General features: G+C 41.9%; 1 protein-coding gene across 1 annotated transcript in view; it reads right to left on the bottom strand.

The window, feature by feature from the left end:
- Nucleotides 1–26,428, bottom strand: part of LOC137250214 (uncharacterized) — a 94,117-nt gene that overhangs the window by 52,641 nt on the left and 15,048 nt on the right. Inside the window, exon 2 of the mRNA XM_067782636.1 lies at nt 24,892–25,608. Coding sequence (XP_067638737.1) covers nt 24,892–25,608 — 717 coding nt within the window. The remainder of the gene's footprint in view (nt 1–24,891; nt 25,609–26,428) is intronic.

Here is a 26,428-nt window from a genome sequence, read left to right as displayed (position 1 = left end):
TATTTCAAATCTAGAGGGTTTGAATGGGAGTTTGAGTCTATCTTGGGCTCTGGTCGAGATAGAGGTTCGTTCAGATCCCTGATCTACAAGAGCTCTTAGTTTAAAAATTTCTCGTTTATGCTCTACGGGTACGATAGCCGTGGGTAAAATTATTTCACAATCGTTTTCGGAATAAAACGATTGGACTTGGCTTTTCTGCGAGCATGAAGAGCTGTCATCCAGGGCATTGGCTTGATCGGGAGTATTACCTGGTGAGACTGTGGAATTCGTGGTGGTGGCTTGCGAGGCTGTCTTTTGAGATGTGTCTTCGTGAAGAACTGAGTTGTGCCGATCTTGACATTGATTGCAAGTTTGAGTACTGGAACAGTCTTTCAATATGTGTGACTGAGAGAGGTAATTGAAACACATATTGTTTTCTCTCACGAACCTTCTGCGATCAGAGGTCGACAGCTTCTTAAATTTGAAGCAACTTATAAGGGGGTGAGATAAGGTTTTACACATAGCGCACTTGTACATTGTCCGCTGCTCTGTCATATGAGACTGGGTGTGGAAGGTCGATCTATTTTGAAATGGATGAGACTGCTGGGGTTTAAATGATGGCCTAGTTTTGGGGATGGCTTTAAATTTATTTGGTCGCCATTGATCGACTCGCTCTACGACTTCATATCGAGTTGTGAGGAACTGGTCCATTTGGGACCAGGTAGGAAGTTCTCTTCTTGAAGTCAGAGACTGCTCCCATAACGTGACTGTATTTTCAGGGAGTTTAGAGGTCACAAGATAAATAAGTATGTAGTCCCAGTTATCTGTGGATACTTGTTGCGTAGCGAGAATTTGTAGGCAATTATTTACCGACGATTGCAACCTTTGTATATCCTCACTGTTTTCGGTAGTGATGGTTTTTAAGTTCATCAGGGCCCGTATTTGGTTGTCTACGAGAACTCGTCTGTTTTCGTATCGAGACTTTAGGACTTCCCACGCTAAGGCAAAATTGTCATCAGTCAAGGGAAATTGGTTGACTATTTGAGCTGCTTTTCCTTGGGTTTTGTATCTGAGGTGATAGAATTTTTGCGCTTGGGAGAGTTTGGGATGGTTAATGTAAACGGCTGTGAACATGTCACGGAATGAGGGCCATTTTTCATAACCACCATAAAATATTTCGGTATCGCAGGGAGCAATTTTTAGCGAAATACCGGAGTTGTCAGATGGAGCTGGTGTGACGGTAGGGGGAGCGGGGGCATTTTCTTGTTTAAGCAACTGAAGCTGGTCTTCTCTCTGGGGTTTTGTGTATTCATACGCTATGAGACAGGACCTTTGCTATTAGCAGATGTTGGAAAATCTTCGGGCATGTCCTGATCTGGGGTTTCGACAATCTTATCAAAGACGTGTTGGACTCTATTCCAGAATTTTTCTATGTTTCAGTTTTTTATGTTAAGTGAGGACTCAGTATTGTCTTGGAGCGACGTCGACCTAAACCGAGCACAATATTCCATAAAATTGTCCGTTTCGGATATAAACTTTTTGGGGGCAGACGAGAGTTTAAATCTTTTAACTCCTTGAGTTTTGGAGCCACTTTGTTTGGTTTCATCGTCACTCATTTTTGAGCTTATTTTATGACGCTTACAAATGAGAATTAACAAAAATTTAGCTTCAGAGAGAAAAAACTTTTTTTTTTTGAATAGAGAGTATTTGCTTTTAACTATGTGAGGGAGTTACGTTTAAATATTCACGTTAAATAGCAAGAGAATAATTTTCAAAACCAAAAAAAGTTTTTAAGTTAAATTTATTTGAGGGTGCGACTGAGCAAATTTGACCACTGTGCTGCGTTTGCACTATATTTAATATATTTAATATGTATATGAGATGGTTTAAATATACGTGGAAAAAATTATGTGAGATATATGTATATATACGTATTAAAAAGTATCTCGGGGGTAATTATTATAATTTTGATACGGGAAATTAATTCGTATGAGATTATCTAATAAATGTTTTTTTTTTTTTGTGTTTTTGGTGTGACTTCGATTTGTTGGACTGTAACGGAGTTTTGCTGAGTAGCTTATCGAAATTCGTAATGAGGATTGAGAATTTATAGCGTGCAAATTTAATGCGAGAAAAGTGCTATTACACGCAATGCACCACTCTTGTACCACTGTTCACGAGATTTTATTTCACCGCTTATGTCGTTTTCTTTCTTTTGTATATCCGTATGTATGTATACGCAAGTATGGAGATTTAAAAATATTTTTTGCGTTTTGTATTAATTTAAATAGGGATAAATAAGAAAACTTTAGAGGTTTTGCTATGATAAACAGCAAGAGAAGACACTGTATCGATTTAAGAGGGTTTAAATAATTTTAGAGCGATATGCAAATGTAATGCCGAAAAAAATTATTTGAGAGGTAAAATCGATATGCGTTCCCACTGTATCTAGCTTAGTTTTTCTTATTATGTTTTGCACATATACCGTACTGAGTTTTGCAATATGAGGTTATTGCTGTATATATATATATATATATATATATATATATATGTATGTATATATACGAAGTGGTATGTGCAAGTTTTGGCGGGAAATTCTAATCCTCGAAAAATGAAATTGCCTTAATTTTTCGTGATGGGGGTGTATTATATCATTTAATACTAACGTTTGGGATGGGTATTTTATTCTTGGTTCTTTTTATTATTGGTCGCTTGTTGCTCTAGTGGCGTCGAAGGACCACTGTTTAAGGGGGTTGGCAGGATAAAATTTACCTTCCTTTTATTCTTGTGGGATATAGCTGTGGTGGAGGCGGCGACGATGGCGATGATGTGGCGGCAATAGCAGCGCGTTGCACTTTTATGGTGCTGCAAGTGCACTTCCCTTTTTTTGGATGTGGATGTGGATGTGGCTCTTTCGGCGGCGGTGGCAGTAGATTCTAAATATTCTCATTAATGGGTTTCAATAAGTGTTGAAAAGGCTTCACGAATGAGACCGGCAAAATGCAGTAACACCGGACTATAATGTAAAGAAAAATCGCACTTAACACGTCGCTACTGAACGCGGAGAACGCTATACTAGTTTGTATAATTATTTCGATCCGCACGACTATGAACTCAGCCAATGCAAAAATAGCCTTTATTAAAGTACTTCACAATAACACTTATATTTTGCAACCAATAGCTTGCTTAAACCAAACTGATTTTCGCGCCTCTACTGTTGTCGCCTTTTATACTGTCTGGTTTCCTCGTTGCATACTTCTAGGCTTTTCCATTCCAGAACTTACTAGTTGGTTATCAGCTACAACATCACCACCCACAACTACGTTTATAGCTTCTCATATGCGCGTGAGTAATACTTGCACAAATTATTGCCCTCTCTTGTGAGCACCTCAGATAAGATATATGCATGTGTTTGTGCGTTTCTTCTCCGCTGCGTGTACGAACATATGTGTAGACATAATGATTATTGATGTGCATCAAGTCACTGCTTAGCATCGGCTTAGAGATGATAGTATCCCTTAGTGCTGCTAATATTCGTTACGATATGCTGTTGGAATGCCATGTGATTCCGATCAGCATATTTACTAGCGTGACAAACGGGTTAAATTGTTACAAAGCCACCTGTATAGGGAGTTCAAGTCTTCCTGAATTTTGCTCCTAGCTAACATGATATCAATTTCACTTACTTCGAGCAATGCGTCATCCGCAAACAGACTTATTTTACTATGTTTAAGGGCCGAAGATATATCATTTATATATATTGTCACGGATATTAGCATCACTAAATTATCCCATCACTAAGGCGATGCTAAGGCCATGCCAAGCAGTATTTACGTTAATAATTAAATCAAGTATACACATATATAAGGCAGCCCAGAGAGATGTCACACACAGATGCATTTACTTATATGCCTATGTGCGCAAACTACAAACATTCACATCAATAATTCAATATTTATGTATCTACATATACGAATAAATAATTGCGTCTACACATATGTACGTATATGAGCAGCGGAGCGGCAATGCACAAACACGTGCATATATCTTATCTGAGTTGTCACAAGAGAGAGCAATAATTTGTGCACGTAGTTGTGGCTGGCGATTTTGTAGCCGAAACAACTAGTAAGTTCTGGAAATCGAAGAGCCTAGAAGTATGCAGCGTAAACTATAAAAGCGGGGCAAGCGAGTAAGAAGTAATTCAGTTTGATTTGAGTTGTCAAGCAGTTTGATTAAGACGTTATCTAGCGAGCAATAGCAGTGTTATTTTGAATAGTAGAGTTTCATTGAGCTATCAATCAGTGTGGTTATTAAGCAAGCTATTCGTTGCACAGTTTGTTATTGTGAAGTACTTTAATAAAGGCCGTTTTGCATTATTACAAATTGGAGTTATTTATTCAACAGTTTAGTGATTCGAACTTAGCAGAGGATTGCAAATAAGAGGATTTACAAGCAAATTCGTTACAATTGGTGTCAGAAGAGGAATTGTTGAATAAATTCCAAAGGACAACAAGGACATGGCAAAGTTCGGTGAATTGAAGATCCAGCAACTAAAGAAGGAGTTGGAGACCCGTGGATTGAATACAAGCGGCGTTAAACTTGAACTCAGGCATGCTTAACCAACGAACCGATATCATTTCGTTACGATAATTAACGTTAATAAACGAAACAAAGTCATTTCGTTTCGTTTATTAACGTTAAGAACGTCAAATTAACGAAATGTTTTCGTTTCGTTTTCTGCCATATCAAAACGAAATCAAATCGTTTATGTTGATTATTAATTTCAAACTATGCTGGCAAAGCTGATTGATGGCGGAGTCATTAAAGGTGAAAGCATTAGCCAAGCTGATTGCAACTTTTCTCATGAATTTTGACAGTACGAACATTTCTCAGAGTATTTTTGACTTCCCACCAACGAATTATACAAACAAAATACATGGAGTTTGTGTGTGTGTGTGCGCTCGTTGTTACCACCTTACGGCTTCACCATGGCTATAGCATTGCCAGCACAATTCAAACATAATGTATCACGTTTTTGTTAACGTTTTTAACGTTAACGAAAGCTTTTCGTTTCGGTTAAAATCGAGATACAATTTATCTTGATAATTTCTTTATCGATAATATTTCGAAGTGTTTCAACGGAAACGGTGGAAATTTTTTGATAAACGATTTGCTTAACGTTAAGGTGCATCCCTGCTTAAACTTCAGGCATGGCTACGAGAGGCAATAGAAGCAGAAGGAATTGATGTGGAAGAGCATGTCTTTCATCTTGATAGCGAGGAGACAACAAAAATTGAAGAGAAAAACGAAACATCGCAGACGGTTACCAGTACAGACTTGAACATGATTTTAGCTGCAATATCTGCACAAACATCGACAGTGTCATCTCAACTGGCAGAACAGCAAACATATATGGAATCGCAGGAGAACCGAATAACATCGAAGATTGAAGCACAGGAAACAAAAATTTCTTCACAACTTGAAGAACAGAAGACGTATATGGTATCCCAACTGGAGTCGCAGGAAACCCGTATAACATCCAAGATGGAAACGCAATTGGAAGAACAGAAGACATATATGGCATCCCAACTGGAATCGCAGGAGACACGCATAACATCAAAGATGGAAGAACAAGAAGAGCGCTTATCATTACAGGTGGCACAAATGTCTTCACAGTTAGAAGCACAGGAAGCAAGGGTAACATCAAAGCTGGAAGCGTAGGATGCAAAAATCGCTCAATTTCAGGCAGAAGTCGATGATTTGAAGGGTCGTATGGAGCAGTTACAATTAAATCGTCCAGCAGTTTCAGCGAGTAATCCAAAGGTAAAAACACCATCCTTTGACGGTTCTGTTCCTTTCCAGGTCTTTAAGCTACAGTTTGAGAAGACCGCAGCAGTGAACAACTGGAATGTGGAAGATAAAGTTGCCGCGCTCTTCGTAGCATTGAAAGGACCAGCTGCCGAAATCTTACAGACTATTCCAGAGTACGAACGGAACAGTTATGACGCATTGATGGCTGCTGTAGAACGACGTTATGGAAGCGAGCATAGAAAACAGATATTCCAAATTGAGTTGCAAAACCGCTACCAAAAAGCAAATGAGACATTGCAGGAGTTTGCTTCAGATGTTGAAAGGTTGGCTCATCTCGCAAATGCGGACGCACCCGTGGAATACACCGAGAGGGTAAAAATCCAGAGTTTTATAAATGGCATACGAGACGTGGAAACGAAGCGAGCTACATACGCGAACCCAAAACTGACATTTGCTGAAACGGTATCACATGCATTGACTCAGGAAACTGCCTCCCTATTAAGTAAACCAGCATATAAGGCTCATCGTGTAGAAGTAGAAAGGCCAGAATGGGTAGACACAATTTTGGAAGCACTGAAGGGATCACAACAGAAAAATGCCGGAGTTATTAAATGTTTCAAGTGCGGCAACCCAGGTCATATTGCACGACATTGCAGCACCGGTCCCAATAGCTCCAACAATGTGGGTGGTCGTAAACGCAGAGCTGAAGGAGATGAGCAAATCTCCAAGTCCACTCAATCGTTAAACTAAAGTGAGTCAGCCGCAAGGGGCGACAGCTGGCTCCCTCAATTGAATGCCCCATAATCTCTATCTCACAAATTGGAAGAAGGTCAAACAATCTTACTGTCGGAGGACATGTGGATGGAAAGGAACGTTTACTGACTGTAGATACGGGTGCATCTCATTCCATCATTCGAGCGGATTTAGTCAACAAGAAGATAACACCATTGCATGGAGCAAGATTGCGTACAGCTACTGGAGATGACAGCACGGTTCTAGGAGAAGTATCATGTGAAGTCGCAATTGGGAACGTCACGGTAGTACACAATTTTATAGTGGCAGAGATTGTTGATGAAATCATAATTGGAGTGGACTTCTTAATCGACCAGGGCATCAAGATCGACATGCAAAGCAAGACGATGCGATATAAGAACATGGATGTACCACTTAATTTCGGCTACGAGAGGCTACAGCAGTAAACGAGTGCTGGTGGAAGAGAGTCAGCGAATACCACCAAAATCCGAAGCAGTCATCTGGGCAAAGGTTGATGGAGATTGTGGGACAAACAAATTGTAGGTTGTCGAAGCAGCAAACAAATCAGCACTGAACATACTTGTAGGAAAAACCCTGGCTATGACAAAACAAGATGGACGTGTTCCAGTAAGAGTACTCAATGAGTTCAATTCACCACTCAAACTGACTAAAGGAGCTATTTTGGGAAGATGCCAAGAGCCTGAAGTAGTTATTAATTGTGAACAGCTCCAGGAACACGTTTCAGCTAGTAATACTAATCTTTCAAATGACATCACGGCATGGACGCAGGGGCTAGAGGAAGCATATCAGAGTAAGGCAAAACAACTGCTCCTAAAGTACGCGAACATATTTGACCAGGATGGTTCTAAACCAGGCCGCACCAACGTTGTGAAACATCAAATTGACACTGGAGATGCGAGGCCGATCCGTCAAGCTCCACGTAGTGTTCCACTGGCGAAGCGGCAAGTTGTGAGTCAAATTATACAAGAAATGAGCGACAGCGGCGTCATCGAACCATCAGCTAGTCCCTGGAGCTCACCGGTAGTACTTGTAAAGAAGAAGGATGGAAAAATGAGGTTTTGCGTGGACTACCGGAAGTTGAATGACGTTACGAAAAAGGATAGCTACCCATTGCCAAGAATTGACGACACTCTGGACTCGCTCTCTGGTACGAAATGGTTTTCCACACTGGACTTGAAAAGCGGCTACTGGCAAGTGGAGGTAAAGGAGGAAGACAAAGAGAAAACAGCCTTCAGCGTCGGAGATGGTCTTTGGCAATTTACAGTAATGCCCTTTGGACTATGTAATGCACCAGCTACTTTCGAGAGACTCATGGATCAGGTATTGAAAGGACTACATTGGAAAACATGCTTGGTGTACCTGGACGACATCATCGTATTGGGCAAGAATTTCGATGAACATCTTAAGAACTTGGAGGAAGTTTTCCAAAGAATAGCTGGCGCTGGTCTGAAGTTAAGTCCCAAAAAGTGTGCGCTGTTTAAAAAGGAAGTAAATTATTTGGGTCACAAGGTAACGACAGAGGGCATCTGCACTGCGAACGAAAAGATAGAGGCTGTAAAGGATTGGCCAAGACCACAGAACCTACATGAATTAAGAAGTTTCCTTGGGCTGTGCACATATTACCGCCGATTTGTACAAAATTTTTCCAGCGTAGCCCATAGCCTCCATGAGCTTACAAGAAAAAATAAAGCTTTTGAATGGAAAAAGGAGCAAGAAGTGGCTTTCCAAACATTGAAGGAGCGTTTGTGCACTGCCCCAATGTTAGCATATCCGATTCCAGGAGCAACATTTATTCTATATACAGATGCGAGTGGATATGCTATAGGAGGCGTTTTATCACAACTGGTCGATGGACAGGAGAAGGTAGTTGCATATTACAGCCGTTCGATTGGAAAACCAGAGAGGAACTACTGCGTTACGCGGAGAGAGCTGTTGGCATTGGTAGAGTGCGTTAAACATTTTCACAAATACCTCTACGGCCAGCGATTCCGAGTCAGGACAGATCACGCAGCTTTAAAATGGCTACTGCAGTTCCGTAATCCGGAAGGACAATTGGCACCGTGGATCGAGCGACTACAAAGCTATGACTTTTCCATTAAGCATCGAAAAGGTAGTACCCATGGAAATGCCGATGCAATGTCACGAAGACCATGTAGTTTGGAATGCAAGCACTGTTCAAAAGCCGAGGCTAAAGAAGACATTATAGATGTCCGGCTAATGACTATAACATGTAAAGATGAATGGGACAAGGAACAGCTAAGAAAGTGCCAGCTAGAAGATGCAGATCTGTCACGTTTTATGCAAGGGCTCGAACGAAATGAAAGACCAAACAGAGAAGAGATGTCAGCAGAGAGTCCCATTGCGAAGTCATATTGGGCAGAGTGGAACAGTTTGGAATTGATATCCGGTTGCCTTCATCGAGTATGAGAGAGTGAGGATGGTAAATACAAGAATAAACTGATAGTTGTTCCCAGAAAGAGGATCCCTGATGTGCTCAGCGAGCTGCATAATGGTCCAAGCGGAGGTCATCTTGGAATCATGAAGACGCTCGAGAAGATTAAACAGAGATTCTATTGGGTTGGTTGCCGTCAGTCGGTCACTGAGTGGATTGCGAACTGCTAGGTTTGCAGCAGAGCGAAAGGGCCCAGAACACGAAGTCATGGCCAGATGAAGCAATATAACTCAGGTGCGCCATTTGAAAGGATCGCTATGGATGTCGCCGGTCCATTTCCTACTAGCAACGGCGGAAACAAATATGTACTGGTAGTTATGGATTATTTCAGCAAATGGCCAGAGGTATACCCAATCCCAAATCAAGAAGCGGAAACGGTAGCAGAAGTTTTTATAAACAATTGGGTTGCAAGGTATGGTGTACCAATGGAGTTACATTCTGGACAAGGCAGGAATTTCGAATCAGCTGTGTTCCAGGAAATGTGTAAGTCATTGGGCATTCGAAAAACACGGACAACTGCATTGCATCCTCAATCCGATGGTATGGTAGAACGATTCAATATAACATTGGAGGAGCACTTAAGGAAAGTAGTGGACAAGTACCATAAAGAATGGGATACCCGCATACCATTATTCTTGATGGCTTACCGATCAGCAGTGCATGAGACAACGGGCCAAACCCCTGCAAAAGTAATTTTTGGCAATGACCTTAGACTGCCAGCTGATTTGAAGTTTGGGAAAGATGCCAATGCGGAGAGAAATGTCAGGAAATCCACTAGTGATTTGGAAGAAGAGCTAAGAGAAATACATGATCTGATAAGGCAACGAACAAAGATTATGAGTGACAAAATGAGAGCCAGATATGATAAAGCAATTAATTCAGAAGGTTTTCAGGAAGGAGATTTGGTGCTGTTATACAACCCACAACGTAAAAAAGGTTTGTCCCCGAAATTGCAGTGTAATTGGGAAGGCCCATACAAAGTTGTAAAACGGATCAACGATGTAGTGTACCGCATACAAACCATCGGTAAACCACGAACCAAAATGAAGGTGGTCCATTTGGAAAGGCTAGCAACGTTTAGATCGAGAGATTTGTCTGATCGGGACGATCAGACTTAGGTGGAGGGCAGTGTCACGGATATTAGCATCACTAAATTATCCCATCACTAAGGCGATGCTAAGGCCATGCCAAGCAGTATTTACGTTAATAATTAAATCAAGTATACACATATATAAGGCAGCCCAGAGAGATGTCACACACAGATGCATTTACTTATATGCCTATGTGCGCAAACTACAAACATTCACATCAATAATTCAATCTTTATGTATCTACATAAACGAATAAATAATTGCGTCTACACATATGTACGTATACGAGCAGCGGAGCGGCAATGCACAAACACGTGCATATATCTTATCTGATTTGTCACAAGAGAGAGCAATAATTTGTGCACGTAGTTGTGGCTGGCGATTTTGTAGCCGAAACAACTAGTAAGTTCTGGAAATCGAAGAGCCTAGAAGTATGCAGCGTAAACTATAAAAGCGGGGCAAGCGAGTAAGAAGTAATTCAGTTTGATTTGAGTTGTCAAGCTGTTTGATTAAGACGATATCTAGCGAGCAATAGCAGTGTTATTTTGAATAGTAGAGTTTCATTGAGCTATCAATCAGTGTGGTTATTAAGCAAGCTATTCGTTGCACAGTTTGTTATTGTGAAGTACTTTAATAAAGGCCATTTTGCATTATTACAAATTGGAGTTATTTATTCAACAGTTTAGTGATTCGAACTTAGCAGAGGATTGCAAATAAGAGGATTTACAAGCAAATTCGTTACAATATGTTAAATAGGACCGGTGCCAAAACCGATTCTTGTGGCAATCCAATTTCTGTCAATACCTCATCCGAGACAACCGACTCAATGGCTGTTTTTTGTCTTCGGTTACCTAAAAAGCTCTGAAACCACTGCAGCTCGTTGCCCCTAATTCCAATTTTTTCTAATTTTTTAATCATTATATTTTGTCTTATAGTTTCTGTCTATAGTTTCAAATGCTCTCTTTAAGTCGATAAAAACCGCAAGTATACTTTTCTTTTGATTTAGTTCTTCTTTCCAACTCGATATTACGTAATTTAAAGCCGTTTCACAAGAGTGGCCTTCTCTGAAACCGGATTGTTCTTTAATTAGTATTTTATTTATTTCCAAGTAACTCACGAGCTGATTTTTTACTACTGTTTCTAGAATTTTTTCGATATTCGGCAACGTGTTGATCGGTCTAAGATCTTCTGCCTTTAATGAATTTTTTATCTTCTTTATTGGTACTAGTGTTTATATTTTCCATGCGTCGGGCACTATTCCCTCTACTAATGATTTATTTATGATATCCGCATAGAAATGTCCCATGTATGACACCGAATCTTTAGTTACTCCTTCTGATAGTAAATTTGTTCCTCCGATTTTATTTTTTAACCTTTTAGCTACCAATATGACATCATCAACCATAATTTCTTGGAATTTCAGACATGTGCTAACCGTGTATTGCACACTGTCGCCCCTATCAAAATTTTCGATTTCTCGATTTATATCAACAATACTATCAACAAAGAAGGAATTCAAGGCTTGAGCTATATCTTCGGGTGTTCCATATGTTATTCCATTTACAATCACTGTCAGGATATTGTCTCGCACCTCAGTTAAGTTTACTGCTTGCTTAAGGTGTTTCCACATTAATTTGCTATCATAGGAATTTACGGCGATATTTTTCTCCATATACTTAATCTTTTTAATTTTGATTAGTTTCTTATAATACTTCGCAACCGTATTATATTCCGAAAATTTACCAGAGGATCTGGCTTGTGAGTGCAATTGGATTTTTAATTTGTTAATTTCGGTCAGTTCATGATCGTACCACTTATTTCTCAACCTCACTATCCTGTCTTGTTCTGATGTTAATAAACCCATGCAGTGTGATAAGCAGGTATTTATATAATCAACCGGTAAGAGTTTAACCTGTTACAGTATCCGGAACGAAGTTGAGCCAGAGTGACTCGCGTTTCCCTGGGGAGTATGCGTTCCTCCTCCTAAAGTTTTGGGTACTGTTCCCTGAGTACTGGATTCACCGGGCAAGTCCCGGCATAGAGGTCCTACGCCTGTTTGTGGAGTTCACCAAGGACCTGCTTGTGTTTTTTTGCTTCATACGGCTGAGTTCTCAGGTGCCGTATTTCCTCAAAATTCTTACGGAGATGACTCCTTAAGTCCCTATGGGCTGCTTTTCCCTTTCTGTTCTATATTTATTGCTAAGGTCTCCGCAATTTTCCACGCCGTTCTACATGCTTCTAAAAACTTTGGAAAATACGTAATATGTACCGACAGCTTATCATGTTTTCAAGCTATAAAAAACTGCAATAACCACACTAATGTCATCAATTCAATTAGAAAATATCTTAATCTATATCAACAGAAAATTAAGCTAATGTGGGTTCCAAGCCACACTGGTATAACAGAAAATTCTTACGCTGATGAATTAGTAAAATATACATCTAACGTGCCCACATTAACACTCAGCTTCTTTACAAAATCTGACATATATCGTCTCATCAACGAAAAGAGGCACTCTTAAACTGGCCATCGATTGGATTTCTTATAATCACCATTATGCAATAGTCAACTCAGCAAGGATCAAACCAGCATATCCTTCAACAATACCAGCTAACTTTCTCACTCCATACATACGTCTCCGGATAGGACACACAATAGCTACGTATGCTCACCTCCTTAGTAGCATAAGAACCAATTACTGTCCATTTTGCAACGACACTCAACTGTCCTCCACATATTAGAATTTTGCCCAATGCTTCGAGGTAAAAGAAAATGCAACTTTAATACGGATCCTATTTCCCTCCTTTCCAACCCAACTGAGGAAAACATAAAAACCATACATCATTTTCTAAAAGATTGCGATCTATTGCGAAGAATTTAACACAAATCGTTTATTCAACGGACAGCTGATTGCCTCTGATGCTAGCGCTGCATCTTTTAATTTTGTACATATGTTAACTAACATTGTATAAACTTTTATAAATAAATAAATAAAAATCTCCTATGGTTAGGACTAACTCATCCACAGTCCGCTTTGAGCTCACCAAAACCACTTCTGTCTTATTGCTAGCCATTTCTAGCCCCATGTTCGTCAGCCATTCCTTTATTCTTCCCACGGTGTCATTACATAATGCTTGGAGCAGATCAAGTTTCTTGGCCACAGCTACTACGACAATATCATAGCCGACATTTTCCGTGCCTCCGGGAAAGGTCGACTTGTAGCAAACAGTCACACATCGCATTCCATAGCGGTGAACCTAGAACAGATCCCTGAGGGACACCGTCCGTGATATTTAGATTTCTTGATTCCTCATCCGTATCAAAAAGGAGTACTCTGTCGCATATATAGCTACCCAATTATTCTGAGCAGGTAAGCAGGTGTGCCAAAACTTCGTAACGCTGTCATTATCTGCATCCAGTAAGCGGTGTTAAAAGCATTTCTAATATCCAGTTATCAGTGCACAGAGCTTCCTTTTACTTTGGCCTCCGGTTATGGCTCCGCGGGCTATATTGAAAACTGTTTGTATTGCATCTATCGTGGATCTTGATTTTCGAAATCCAAACTGACTATTTGACAAGCCACCTGGGCTTTTCAGGGTCTGCTGCAGACGCTCACAAATAATACGTTCGATAATCTTTCCTATTGAATCAAACATACAAATTGGCCTATATGAAGATGGCTGGTCGGGCATCTTACCAGGTTTCAGCAAAAGAGCCAGTCTTTGACGTTTCCATGAGCGGGGAAAAACGCCTACGATACAGGCGTTGAAGAGATCCGTATATACCGATGTTCTAGACCTTATCGGCACTCCATCCGGTCCTAGAGACCGGTCTTTGGGCTATGTTGGTGTGAGTAGCTCATCATATCGTGGCGACGAGCGTGCCCTCTGTGCCCTTGTTGTTGTTGTTGTAGCGATAAGGACACTCCCCGAAAGCCCCTCCGCTTTTTCCTCGTCCCACCAATATACCGCAGTCGGATTTATTTTTGCGCAACTTCTGGGCATGGCAGCATCACACGCCATACTTAATGACATATATGCGACAGATCTTCCGCATGTGTCCTTCGTATTATGGCATCATTCCATACAACATCAAACGCTTCTGGTTCAAAAAGGTGTTGTTTCCATCTTCTTCTCTGCAGTTGGTTTGAAGCTGTACTTGGTGAAGTTTCCACTAGCTCTAGGCTAATAGCTTTGTGGTCGCTGTGTGTATAGACGTTACTGATGGACCATTTTGCTCGTCTCGCTATTTCGCTTCTAGCAAACGTGAGATCTTTAACGGAGCGTCTATTGCCAGTGTCGGATGTATATTTCCCTGGCTCATTTAGAAGTTCTAGCCTTTGGGGTGTAAGGATTTCGAGAAGAACTCTACCTCTATCGTTAGTTCTACTACTACCCCATACAGTTGACCATGCATTGAAGTCTCTACATATTCTAAGCGGGTGTTTACCCTGTGCTTCTATGGTCACCCCAAGAATCATGTTCTCAAACTCTGTGCTAGTCATGCTCGGAGGTGCATAGCAACTAAAAATGTATATTCCTTTGTTTTGCACACGTGAATCCAGCCACTGTCGGTGCCTTTTTTCCTGCGGATGAAGTTATCCTAGTACCTAGCTTTCCCAGCCTTGCTCCTGCTTATTTCTGTACGGCTCTGAGAGAACCGCTATATCAAATCCTCCTTCAAACATTGTTTGGGATAAGAGGTCTTGGGCCGCTTCACAGTAAATGGAGTTGCAACAATCTCATAGTGCAATCTGGTTGCGTCCTTCCCGTTGTGGGCATCTAAAACTGCCTGCCGAATGATCTTCCCCACATAACGCACATTTCGGTACGACCGAGATGGTCGGCCTAGTACGAACTTGGCTGTTAAAGAAACAGGATTCGCCACGGGTGGGTGAGGTTGACAATTGGGTTGGAGAAAATATATATTGCACTGGCAACCCCCTGAAAGGATTGCGCTACACATCCCCTTGAATCAATATGGTATTTCAGTCGCCCCTTGTGACAGGCATACATGCCGCGGGTATATTCTAAACCCCCTAACCCAAAGGGAGAAAGGACCATCAACATCGATAACGCTCCCCAAAATCTTCGGGGAGTGTACTTATCGCTACAACAACCACAACAAGGTAGGCATTTCATAAAGACGCTTACAATTCACGCGTGAAAAGAAACTTTTGAGGAAAACGACTACTTTTATCCAAAGCGCGCTTGATACCTACGCTTCTCGCTGTGAGATTTTTACTAAGTGTGACTCTGTGAGTAAACAAATCTTCATGTTGCTTAAAATAGCATTGTCAGATTCGTTTATGGGCTGAATAGACATACTACCTACGAATGTGATTTGGTCCTCAATGTCCTGACTTTGCCGTAGTTACCGCGATAACATGTTGTTGTTGTTGTTGTAGCGATAAGGACACTCCCCGAAGGCCTTGGGGAGTGGTATCGATGTTGATGGTCCTTTGCCGGATGCAGATCCGGTACGTTCCGGTACCACAGCACCATTAAGGTAGTAGCCCAACCATCTCGAGAACGATTTGGTATGAAACCTTCTAAGCCCTCCCAAGGCAGTCGGTTCTATGTACCGGAGCGACTCGGGATTTTTCCCGACCAAGGCTTGTCATTTCAGTGTGACCCCATCTAATTTGTTTCGTCCCTCCCACAAATTGTCATCCTCCCAGCAGCTCCTTGCAGCAGGACTGCTCCACATTCTCTTACTCCGGGTGGCATCGAATCCAATCCGGGTCCGTCTCCTGACCCTGGTCCTGAGAAATGGTTTTGCTGCATCTGCCGGAAAAGAATCTTTTTAGGACGGTCATACTCTGTTCAGTGTCTCGTGTCGGTGTGTCAGTGTGTCTCGTGCATCGGACAGGTTGTCCACGTCGTGACGTCCACGTAACTTTTATAAATCTTTTGTGGCTCCTTGCTGTTCACGCCCAAGGCCGCCCCGTAGTGTACGCCTAAGCGCTCCCCCCCCCCCCCCACTACCTTCCAGCAACCCCGCTGCTCAGCAAGCCACAACAAGTACCCGCTGCTGCTCGCGCCCCACGGCGCCAACAACTCAAACAGCTGATACCACTCATAACTACTACCTTCGTAGTAGAGTTGGTAGCAATGCTGAGCATCGGCCCCTTCCCCCGTCTTCTCCACCTCTTTTCCGGCAGCAATCGTGCAGGTCAGGGAAACAGACTCTTAGTCCCTACCTCCGTTTGCACCGTCTGCGACATCCGCCCAATGCAGCTCCTGCCTTGGGTGGTGCCACTTTCCTAGATGTTCTGGGCTTCGCGACGGCAACCCCCCCACGGGTTTCATCTCGCCATGTTGCCAGGTCGCAAACCCAAATCATCCGGGTACCCCAATGCTTGCCCAAGGACGCACAGTCCCAGGGCCACAACAGCAATTCCGTCCTGGCCTTCCACAATCCAGGCGTAGTCACCCGTCACTTACCCCCAGAGTGGCGGCGTCTCCCCTTATGCACTTCAGAATTCTGCAGTTAAACTGTAATGGACTAACTGGGAAGATTACGGAGACAGTCGATTTCATGAAGCGGCACAACATCCGCATTGCTGCGATTCAAGAGACTAAACTCACAGCAAGATCTGCATTGCAGACCTGCTCTGGGTATAATGTCCACAGGAAAGACCGCGAGAGCGGAAATGGAGGCGGTCTCGCGTTTATCATACACCACTCTGTGCAATATTATATATTTGATCCTGGCATCGACCGCAGGGACAATGTCTTAGAACGTCAAGGCCTATCTGTCCGGTCAGGCGATGCAAACCTAGAAATCATCAACATCTACATCCCTCCTGCCACCTGTTGCCCAGTGGATACCGCCCTAATATCAGGGCCTTACTCACTGGCAACAATCGCATTATCTTAGGCGATTTCAATGCCCATCATGATCTATGGCATTCAAACTTGCGGGCAGACAGTAGGGGTGAGATGTTGGCGGATCAAATAGAAGAAACGACGTTCTGCACAATAAACGGAGACGCCCCCACACGTATGGTAGGAAGCTGTCACAGCTCGCCAGATATCTCAATCCTGAGCGCAGAACTCGTAAACTGCGTCAACTGGCAGCCGATGGTAACATTGGCATCCGACCACCTGCCCATACTTATTTCGCTCGAGCGTACCGCCGACTTCATCGTCACTGAACCGACATCGTCTGCCGACAATATATAATGCATCATACGATCGACAAAGATAGACGGAGAGCCAATAGACACGCACATAAACACAAATTCAGCGCGTCACCAATCACCATCACCGCTAAAGAGGTTGAGGTTGAGGTCGTGCTAAACCATACAAAGCAGTGGGCCCAGACGGCATAACCATGCCGATGCTTAAAAGCCTAGGGAAAGAGGGTTCCAAATATTTAGCGCATGTCTTCAATCTGTCTCTTTCCACCTTTGTCATGCCAGAGAAATAGAAAATGGCCAAGGTGGTCCCGCTACTAAAGCCTGGGAAACCAGCTAACATAGGTGAGTCGTATCGTCCGATATCTCTCCTAAAGACGCTTGAAGCCATTTTGCTCTCTTATTTCCAAGCAAATTTGCAGCTAGCCCCTCATCAGCATGGCTTCAGAAAACTCCATAGCACTACCACCGCGCTAAATGCCTTTAGCACCCAGATAAATTGCGGTTTAAATCACTACCCCCACCATGGAACAGTACTCGTAGCGCTAGACCTATCAAAAGCTTTTGATATGGTCAACCATGGCTCGTTACTGCAAGACCTGGAAGGGTCTACCATTCCCCCATGTCTTAAAAGGTGGACCGCAAATTATCTGGGTGGTCGGCAGGCATCGGTGCAATTTAGAAACGAAACATCAAAACCAAGGAGAATTAAACAAGGGGTGCCACAGGGTGGTGTCCTATCCCCACTTTTGTTTAATTTCTACATATCTAAGCTACCTTCACCACCGGAAGGAGTCACAATCGTTTCCTACGCCGATGACTGCACAATAATGGCCACAGGCCCAGGCCCAAAGATCGATGCGCTATGCAATAAAATAAACGTCTACCTCCCTGATCTCTCCAGTTTTTTCGCCTCGCGAAACCTGGAATTATCACCGACTAAATCTTCCGCGACCATTTTGAACATCCACGTCGATGGCACTACGCTACAGACTGTCCTACACCCCAAAATCTTGGGTGTGACGTTTGATCAGGATCTACATTTTGGTGAGCACGCAGCCGCAATTGTTCCGAGAATTCAGAGCCGTAACAAAATCCTCAAATCCCTCGCTGGCAGTACTTGGGGAAAAGATAAAGAAACGCTCATGAGTACATACAAGGCAATTAGCCAGCCGATTACGTGCTACGCGTCACCCATATGGTCGCCAAGCCTAAAAATCACCCACTGGAAGAAACTACAGGCCTGCCAAAATACTGCTCTCAGAATCGCCACGGGCTGTCTTCTTATGTCCCCAGAACACCATCTGCATAATGAGGCGAGAATACTCCCATCAGGGAGAGAAATGAGATGCTGACCAAACAGTTTCTGTTGAATACCCAGAAACCTGGGCATCCCAACAGACATGTGATTGATGAACCAGCACCGCCTAGGGGCTTAAGGAGTCATCTCCGTAAGCATTTTGAGAAAATACGGCACCTGAGAACCCAGCCGTATGAAGTGAAAAAACACAAGCAGGTCCTTGGTGAACTCCATAAACAGACGTCGGACCTTTATGCCGGGAATTGCCCGGTGAATCAAATACTTAAAGAAAATTATCCAAAACTCGCGGAAGAGGAACGCATACTCCCCAGGGAAAAGCGTGTCACTCTTGCTCAACTTCGTTCTGGATACTGTAACCGGTTAAACTCTTACCTATCCAGAATCAACCCCGACATACAAAATGTATGCCCCGCTTGCAATGTGTCCCCACATGACACCAACCATCTCTTCAATTGTAATGTGGAACCAACGCCTCTAACACCCCTTTCCTTATGGTCCACCCCTGTTGAAACGGCAAGTTTCCTTGGACTCCCGTTAGAGGATATTGATGACAATTTGTGATCGGTCGCGGCTATTAGGTGGGGCGAGCATTGCTACAACGACAACAACAACAACAGCCATCCCGTCCTCCCATCCCCTAGATCCATCAGGAGTACGGGGTGGCCACGTGTAGGTGAGGTTGACAATTGGGTTGGAGAAGGTATATATTGCGCTGAGAGGCTTGGGCTATACAACCTCTTGTATCAATTGGGTATTTTAAGCTGCCAGATCACTGTAGCGCTTTCAGGCGGAAGTAGTAGGAGTAACCAAAGCAGTAGAAAAACTGTTGACGGTGTTGATCTCATGAAATATTAATAATTTAATAATTTTAAGTAAAAATTTAACACACCATTAAACATGCAAACATAAATATGTAAAACTGAACCCGAGTTTAAAAAAAAGATTATTATTCGCAATGAAAAAGGAACTTCTCGAAAAACAAATCTACATAACACACAAGTTAATATAGAGACAAAATGTCTCATTAGTGTTGTTAGTATAAAAATGAGATAAACTGGAATAAGCAAGAAAACAAAGACAAGCAGGGTAGCCTAGTGGTTAAACTACTGCAGTGTTTTTCGCGGTTCGAATCTCCGTGAAACCTTTCATAACATCACAAAATTGCCTGATTGATGACTATGTGGCGGTTTTAGAAATGGTACCATCGCATATGTCAGTAAATGTTTCTTTCTTTTCAGTTTCTCTTTAACAAAAATAATAATTGAATATTCAATTATTAAAGCCGGAGTTAGGTTAGGTTTGCTTGAACTGGCCGGTTCATGAGGACCTCACATAGACTAAATGTGTTCGTAGTGTTACCAGAAGTTTGTTTTAATGACCAAACTGAAAAACCCTATCAAAAACCAGGACCTATGTTATAAAATAACTCCGTCCTCTTGGCAAATACTAGAAGCTTTCTAGGACTTAAGCCACTTGCTGCTTCTAGATTTTACAGCTGTATCACTCCTAATAGGCAAGCGCAGGGCACGAGCACAAAACGTAAGGCAATAGTTGTTGTTGTTGCTGTAGCGATAAGGTTGCTCCCCGAAGGCTTTGGGGAGTGTTATCGATGTGATGGTCCTTTGCCGGATACAGACCCGGTCCGGCTCCGGTACCACAGCACCATTAAGGTGCTAGCCCGACCATATCGGGAACGATTTATGTGGCCACATTAAACCTTCAGGCCATCCCCTCCCTCCCCAACCCCAAGTTCCATGAGGAGCTTAGGGTCGCCAGAGCCTCGTCTGTTAGTGAAACAGGATTCGCCGCGGATAGGTGAGGTTGACAATTGGTTTTGGAGAAGCTATATATTGCGCTGGCAACGTGAAGTGTTGCGCTACACAGCCCCTTGAATCTGGTATTTTAGTCGCCTCCTGCCGAGGGTATATTCTGACCCCATAACCCGCTGGGGGGATAATGGCGCATATCCCGAAGTTTGGTCCGTATACGTAAGAATTAGATTCCGCGAGATTAAGTGTAATAAGCTATGTGCACGTGTGCGTGTACTTGATACTCATATGTCCGGACTACTCGGAATCGGGCACTTTTATTTAGACTATAAGTTTCACAAAATTTCGGCCTTCGAAAAAGGGTTTTGCGGCGCACTTTAGAAATATGATCTTATACCAGGTGCGTCAAAGTTGTTTTCGATATTGGATCTGGTGTCTTCGCTTGGGTAATATGCCAAACATTACTCCTCCCGCAGTAAAACGTGGTTTGAGCAAGGGCTCCCCCGCCGCGAAAACACAAAAAGTTGATGGGGCTGCAGCTATCACCCTCTCAGCAGTGTACAACACCCTGAAGGAATTCGAGTCGAAGGTGCATCAACAGACTGCCCAGTTGCGGCTTTTGGTAGAGGGCGTCTCTCAAAGATTAGATGAAGTGGAGAAACAAATAAATAAACGTATCGAAGAGATCTCGTTACTTACCAACACTCTGTCTGCCTCATCCACGCAGATTTCTTTGTTGATGGAGAGATTAGAAAAGTGCGAGTCCGAAATAGAAAATCTCAAAAAAGAGTTGGCAAAAGGACTTCAGCAAAAACTGACTGCTGATGTCGCTGCTGATGCTGTCGCTTTTGGTGTCCCGTATAAGGAGGGCGAAAACCTAAAAAGTATTTTTAACGTGGTGTGCATGTCCATTGATTTTCAGTCACCGCAAATAAGGGACATTTTCCGCACGAGACCCTCACGTGCAGGCAACAACGGTGCGATTGTGATCAAGTTCCATTCGCCGCTGGATCGCAATCGTACTCTCCGTGCGTTTGGGGAGCACCGTAGGCGTATGAAAAGCGCTGTTTCTCTGGAACCCCTTGGTATCCAGGGAAACTTCCACCTATACGAGAGCCTTACCAAGGAAAATAGGCTTTTGCTACAAGCGGCTATCCAATTAAGGCGGCAGGGAAAGCTGCAGGCGGCATTCACGCTCCGTGGCTGCGTCTACGTTAGGCATGGACTTGATACATCCGCACAGCCAACAAAAGTTACCAGTGAGGCTGATCTGGATCGATTTCGCCAACCTTAAGTTCATATGCTTATTCATTGTTTTTTGTTATGTAAAGATGGCGCAAACATTAATTTATTTTTTTTCTTTTACTTCGGCTTTGTCTATAACTTACTTTAAAGTTGCTTTTAATTCGATTGTACTCAGTGTTTGGAGATAGTAGAAATGCGAATGGTATTGCGAATAATAGCCTAGCTTTGCTTAATGTCCTATGCAGGCACCATAAAGGTTTCAACGTGGTGCACTTTAATGCTCGTAGTTTAAATGCTGAAAAGATGGATGTAGTCAGAGCGATATTTGAACAATCTAGTGTTGATATCATTTGTGTTTCCGAGACTTGGTTTAAACCTGAAATACTTGATGACCATTTTGGCATAAAGGGATACGTACTCTATAGGATGGATAGAAAGGTAAAGAAAGGTGGTGGTGTTGCTATGTATTGTAAAAAACATCTCAAGTCGAGAATCATATCAAGTATAGCTGTTGGCGTCACTGAGAACTTGCTAGTTGAAGTGTCTAGTTCAATGTCCAAAGTCCTTTTTTCGTGCGTATATAACCCTAATAAATTGTGCAACGTGAAGGAATATTTTACAATGTTTTCCTCGGTCGCAGTTGATTACACTGATATAATTATCTGCGGAGATTTTAATGTTAATCTCTTATGTAGTGACCCGTATACCTGCCGTTTGTTAGAAGATGTTTCAAGTGTTGGTCTTGAAGTGGTTAATGTGTGCGTACCAACAAGGTATGGACAGAACTGCTGCCCCAGCCTTCTTGACTATTTCATTGTGTCCGATACGTCTAAAGTCTTAAAGTTTGATCAATTATCCTTTATCTCAGACCATGATCTAATTTTCTGTTCATTTGATGTAGTGCTCGATAACCACAGTGCAGTAGCTAGACCATCCATTTCACCAGATTATCGACGACTGGACGTAAATAACCTTCTTGGAGACATCTCCAGCATAAATTGGTCTACTTGTTGGAGCTTGAGTTCGGTGCATGAAAAGCTGAGATTTTTAAATGAAATTATTTTATACCTCTATACAACTCACGTTCCATCTCGGGTATATAGCAACAGATCTTCCTCTTGCCTTTGGTTTAAAAGATCCGTCCGTGCTATGATTATCAAGCGCAATAAGCTTTATTCCCTTTGGAAGAAAAACCGAAGCGACGCAAATTGGCGTGCATACAAACTTACACGAAATGAGACCACAGCCTATATTAGGAGAGAAAAATGCAGATACTATAGTAAAATGTTGAATATATCGTTGCCTAATCATGTTTTGTGGCGTAATCTGAAAAAACCTCGTGTACATGTGAGTGAGAGTTCTGACTGTTCCCTTAATCCTGAAGATCTTAATGCAGCTTTTGTGAGCCAAGCTAACCCGTCTTGTCTTAATACCAGTTTCTCAACCCCTCCCTTATATGTGGTTCCTGTTTGTCAAGTATTTGAGTTTACAGCTGTTTCGGAACTTGATGTGGCGAGATGCATAAATAGAATAAGGTTCAACGCAATCGGTCAGGACAATATACCGCTCAAATTTGTTAAAATAATTGCCCCGTACATTCTTCCTACATTGACGCATATTATCAAGCACAGTATTACTACCTCCTGCTTCCCTGATATGTGGAAGATTGCCACGGTTATACCTATTGCAAAAACTAAGTTTGCAGATTGTCCTAGTGACTTTCGGCCTATCAGCATTTTGCCAGCACTCTCGAAAGTCTTTGAGATATGGTTGTCGGAACAAATTCAAGACCATGTTTGCAAACATAGTCTGCTATCACCATTCCAGTCAGGCTTCCGATCAAAGCACAGTTGCTCCACAGCTATCATAAAAATTTTAGACGACGTCAGGGCACCCTTTGACAAAAACCAGTTGACTTTATTATGCCTGCTTGACTTCTCAAAAGCCTTCGACTCTGTGAACCATGACCTGCTGTGCTCAAAATTAAAAAATTATTTTGGTTTTGATGACTCCGCAGTGCGGCTCATGCGAAGTTATCTGACGGGTAGATCCCAGCTTGTCAAAGTCGGCTCCGAAACTTCAGGTCTAAAACCACTATTGGCAGGGGTACCCCAAGGCTCTATCTTGGGTCCACTACTTTTTAGTATTTTTATTAATGACATATTTAATGCATGCCAGCATGCTCATATGCATGCATATGCTGATGATGTCCGACTATATTTGTCGGGAAATCATGAGGGGACAAACGATTTATGCTCAAGATTGAATAATGACTTAACATCCATATTTGAATGGGCTAGGAAAAATTACTTATGCATGAACAGTGAGAAATCATACGTGTTGCCTATATCTAAAAAACGAATAAGTTTCTCAAGTATTCCGCCCTTGCGCGTTGCCAGTAAATGTCTCAAACTCGTTTCAAAAGTGACTAATCTTGGTTTTGTTATTAACACGACGTTGTCCTGTGATGATCATGTAAATTCGGTGGTTAAGAAAGTATACTATATCTTAAGAAACTTACGAATGTCTGCTATTTATACTCCGGTCAATGTTAGAAGAAAACTTGCAATTCAATTGATTATGCCGATCATTTGCTACTCTGAGCTAGTGTACAGTAAACTGAGCTCCCAGTCTGCTCATAAAATTGATGTAGCATTTAATCATGTTACACGTAATGTATTCGGCTTAGCCAGATTTGATCATATATCCAGCTGGAGAGCGCGTCTACTGGGCTGCGAAATCTTCGAATATCTGAAAGCTAGGAACAGCATTTTCCTTTGTCAACTTATCATGTATAAGGAGCCTAGTTACCTATATGATAAGCTAATATTCCCCAGGTCTGCTCGAATCAACGACCTAATAGTACCAACTTATAACTATCTAACATCTGGACGGCTATTCTTTGTCAATGTCACCCGCCTATGGAACTCTATTCCAGTATCCGTACGTAGTAGTCTAAATAAAAGCAACTTTAAAAATGTTCTTTATGCTCATTTTAGTTGAAACCATTATACTTCTTGAGTTTTCGCCATCAATATGTATGAGTGTATACAATGTTTTGTTATTGAATTTAATTATTTGTTTATTTTAGATACTAGTAAATTACGATAATTATCTATGTTTGATGTGATTATTTAACCTACATAACCCTCTGTTATGACTTTTGTTCTTTTTTACATTGCGATTTATCTTTTTGTTGTACTATAAAAGATCCTAGATCTTATTGTACTAATACTATTTTTGCAATAAATGATGATGATGAAATGATGATGATATGCATTAATAAATTTCTTATTTTCAGCCTTACCTGTGAATAAGCTAAAGTACCACGTTGAGACACTTCAATTTGATTAGCGGGTAATTTTAACTGGTAACTGAAGAGAGGCCCATTTAAAGACCTTACGTCCCACACTTTAATTCTTCGCTCTTGTCCTGCTGTTACCATATATTTTCCTGTTGGATCTACCGTCAAAGCACTCATTGGTGTAGAATGGCATAACAATTTCGCAAGTGGTTCACGTACTTTAGGTGACCACATGGATACCACACCTTTTGCTCCACCTATACACATTACCCCATTAGAAGGATTTTGTTGCATAAGTCGTATGGCCCCAAGTTTGGTGTTAAAATTACACACTAATTCACCGATAGATACATCCAACCAAGATACGTAACCATCCTTATTTCCAGTTGCCAGCAGAAAGTGGTATGGTAAAAACTCCATACAATTAACCCGATATAACCTTTTTAGGCAATGTAATTGAGTACCTTGATTATCGTACATATATACATAATCTTTTTGGGCACACGCAAACATGGTATGAACGTGTAACCATGAGACGTCGACAACTTCCTCCATTACATTCATTTCACAAAGTAGCTTTTTTGTTATCCAATCAAAGGCTGTTACATGGCCACGACGGCCACCAAGGAGTAAGTGACGTCCATTTTTAGTGTATCGCATGGAATATGGACCGAAATCTAGGTTTAATTTAAAATGCTTTGATGCTGCAAGAATATCGACCTTCAAAGAAATTTTTAAAGTAAAGCACTTTATCGCAAACTTCGGGGATCTGGGGACCATTTCACCAAAAAATAAATGTCTTGTAATACAAATGAATTTGTTCAGACAAATTTTTCTTTTCAAAAGATGCTTACTTGTAATAAAAGTCGTTTATGTTTAGTGAAACGTGCTCAGCTCTTTGTACGGATCCGTATAAAGGGGGGGAAAATATTGCATTTGAATTTTACGCCTCGTTAGTTAAAAAAATATAGGAAGGAGTGTTAGGCAGTAGTTTTGGACTCAGCATCGCGAATCCGAAATTGGTAATTCAAAATTTTGCTTCTGATAAAGGATATTTCAAACAAGTAAGGAAGGCTAAGTTCGGGTGTAACCGAACATTACATACTCCGCTGAGAGCTATGGAGACAAAATAAGTGAAAATCACCATGTAGGAAAATGAACCTAGGGTAACCCTGGAATGTGGTTGTATGGCATGTGTATCAAATGGAAGGTATTAAAGAGTATTTTAAGAGAGAGTAGGCCATAGTTCTATAGGTGGACGCCATTTAGGGATACCGCCATAAAGGTGGACCAGGGCTGAATCTAGAATTTGTTTGTACGATATGGGTATCAAATGAAAGATGTTAAAGAGAATTTTAAAAGGCGTGGGCTTAGTTCTATAGGTGGACGCCTTTTCAAGATATCGCCATAAAGGTGGACCAGGGGTGACTCTAGAATTTGTTTGTACGATATGGGTATCAAATGAAAGGTGTTAATGAGTATATTAAAAGCGCGTGGGCCTTAGTTGTATAGGTGGGCGCCTTTTCGATATATCGCCATA

Source organism: Eurosta solidaginis, chromosome 4 (genome assembly GCF_040869045.1).
Source record: "Eurosta solidaginis isolate ZX-2024a chromosome 4, ASM4086904v1, whole genome shotgun sequence".
Classification (NCBI taxonomy): domain Eukaryota; kingdom Metazoa; phylum Arthropoda; class Insecta; order Diptera; family Tephritidae; genus Eurosta; species Eurosta solidaginis.
Note: the sequence above shows the minus strand (reverse complement) of the source record. Positions and strands in the feature narration are given on the sequence as shown.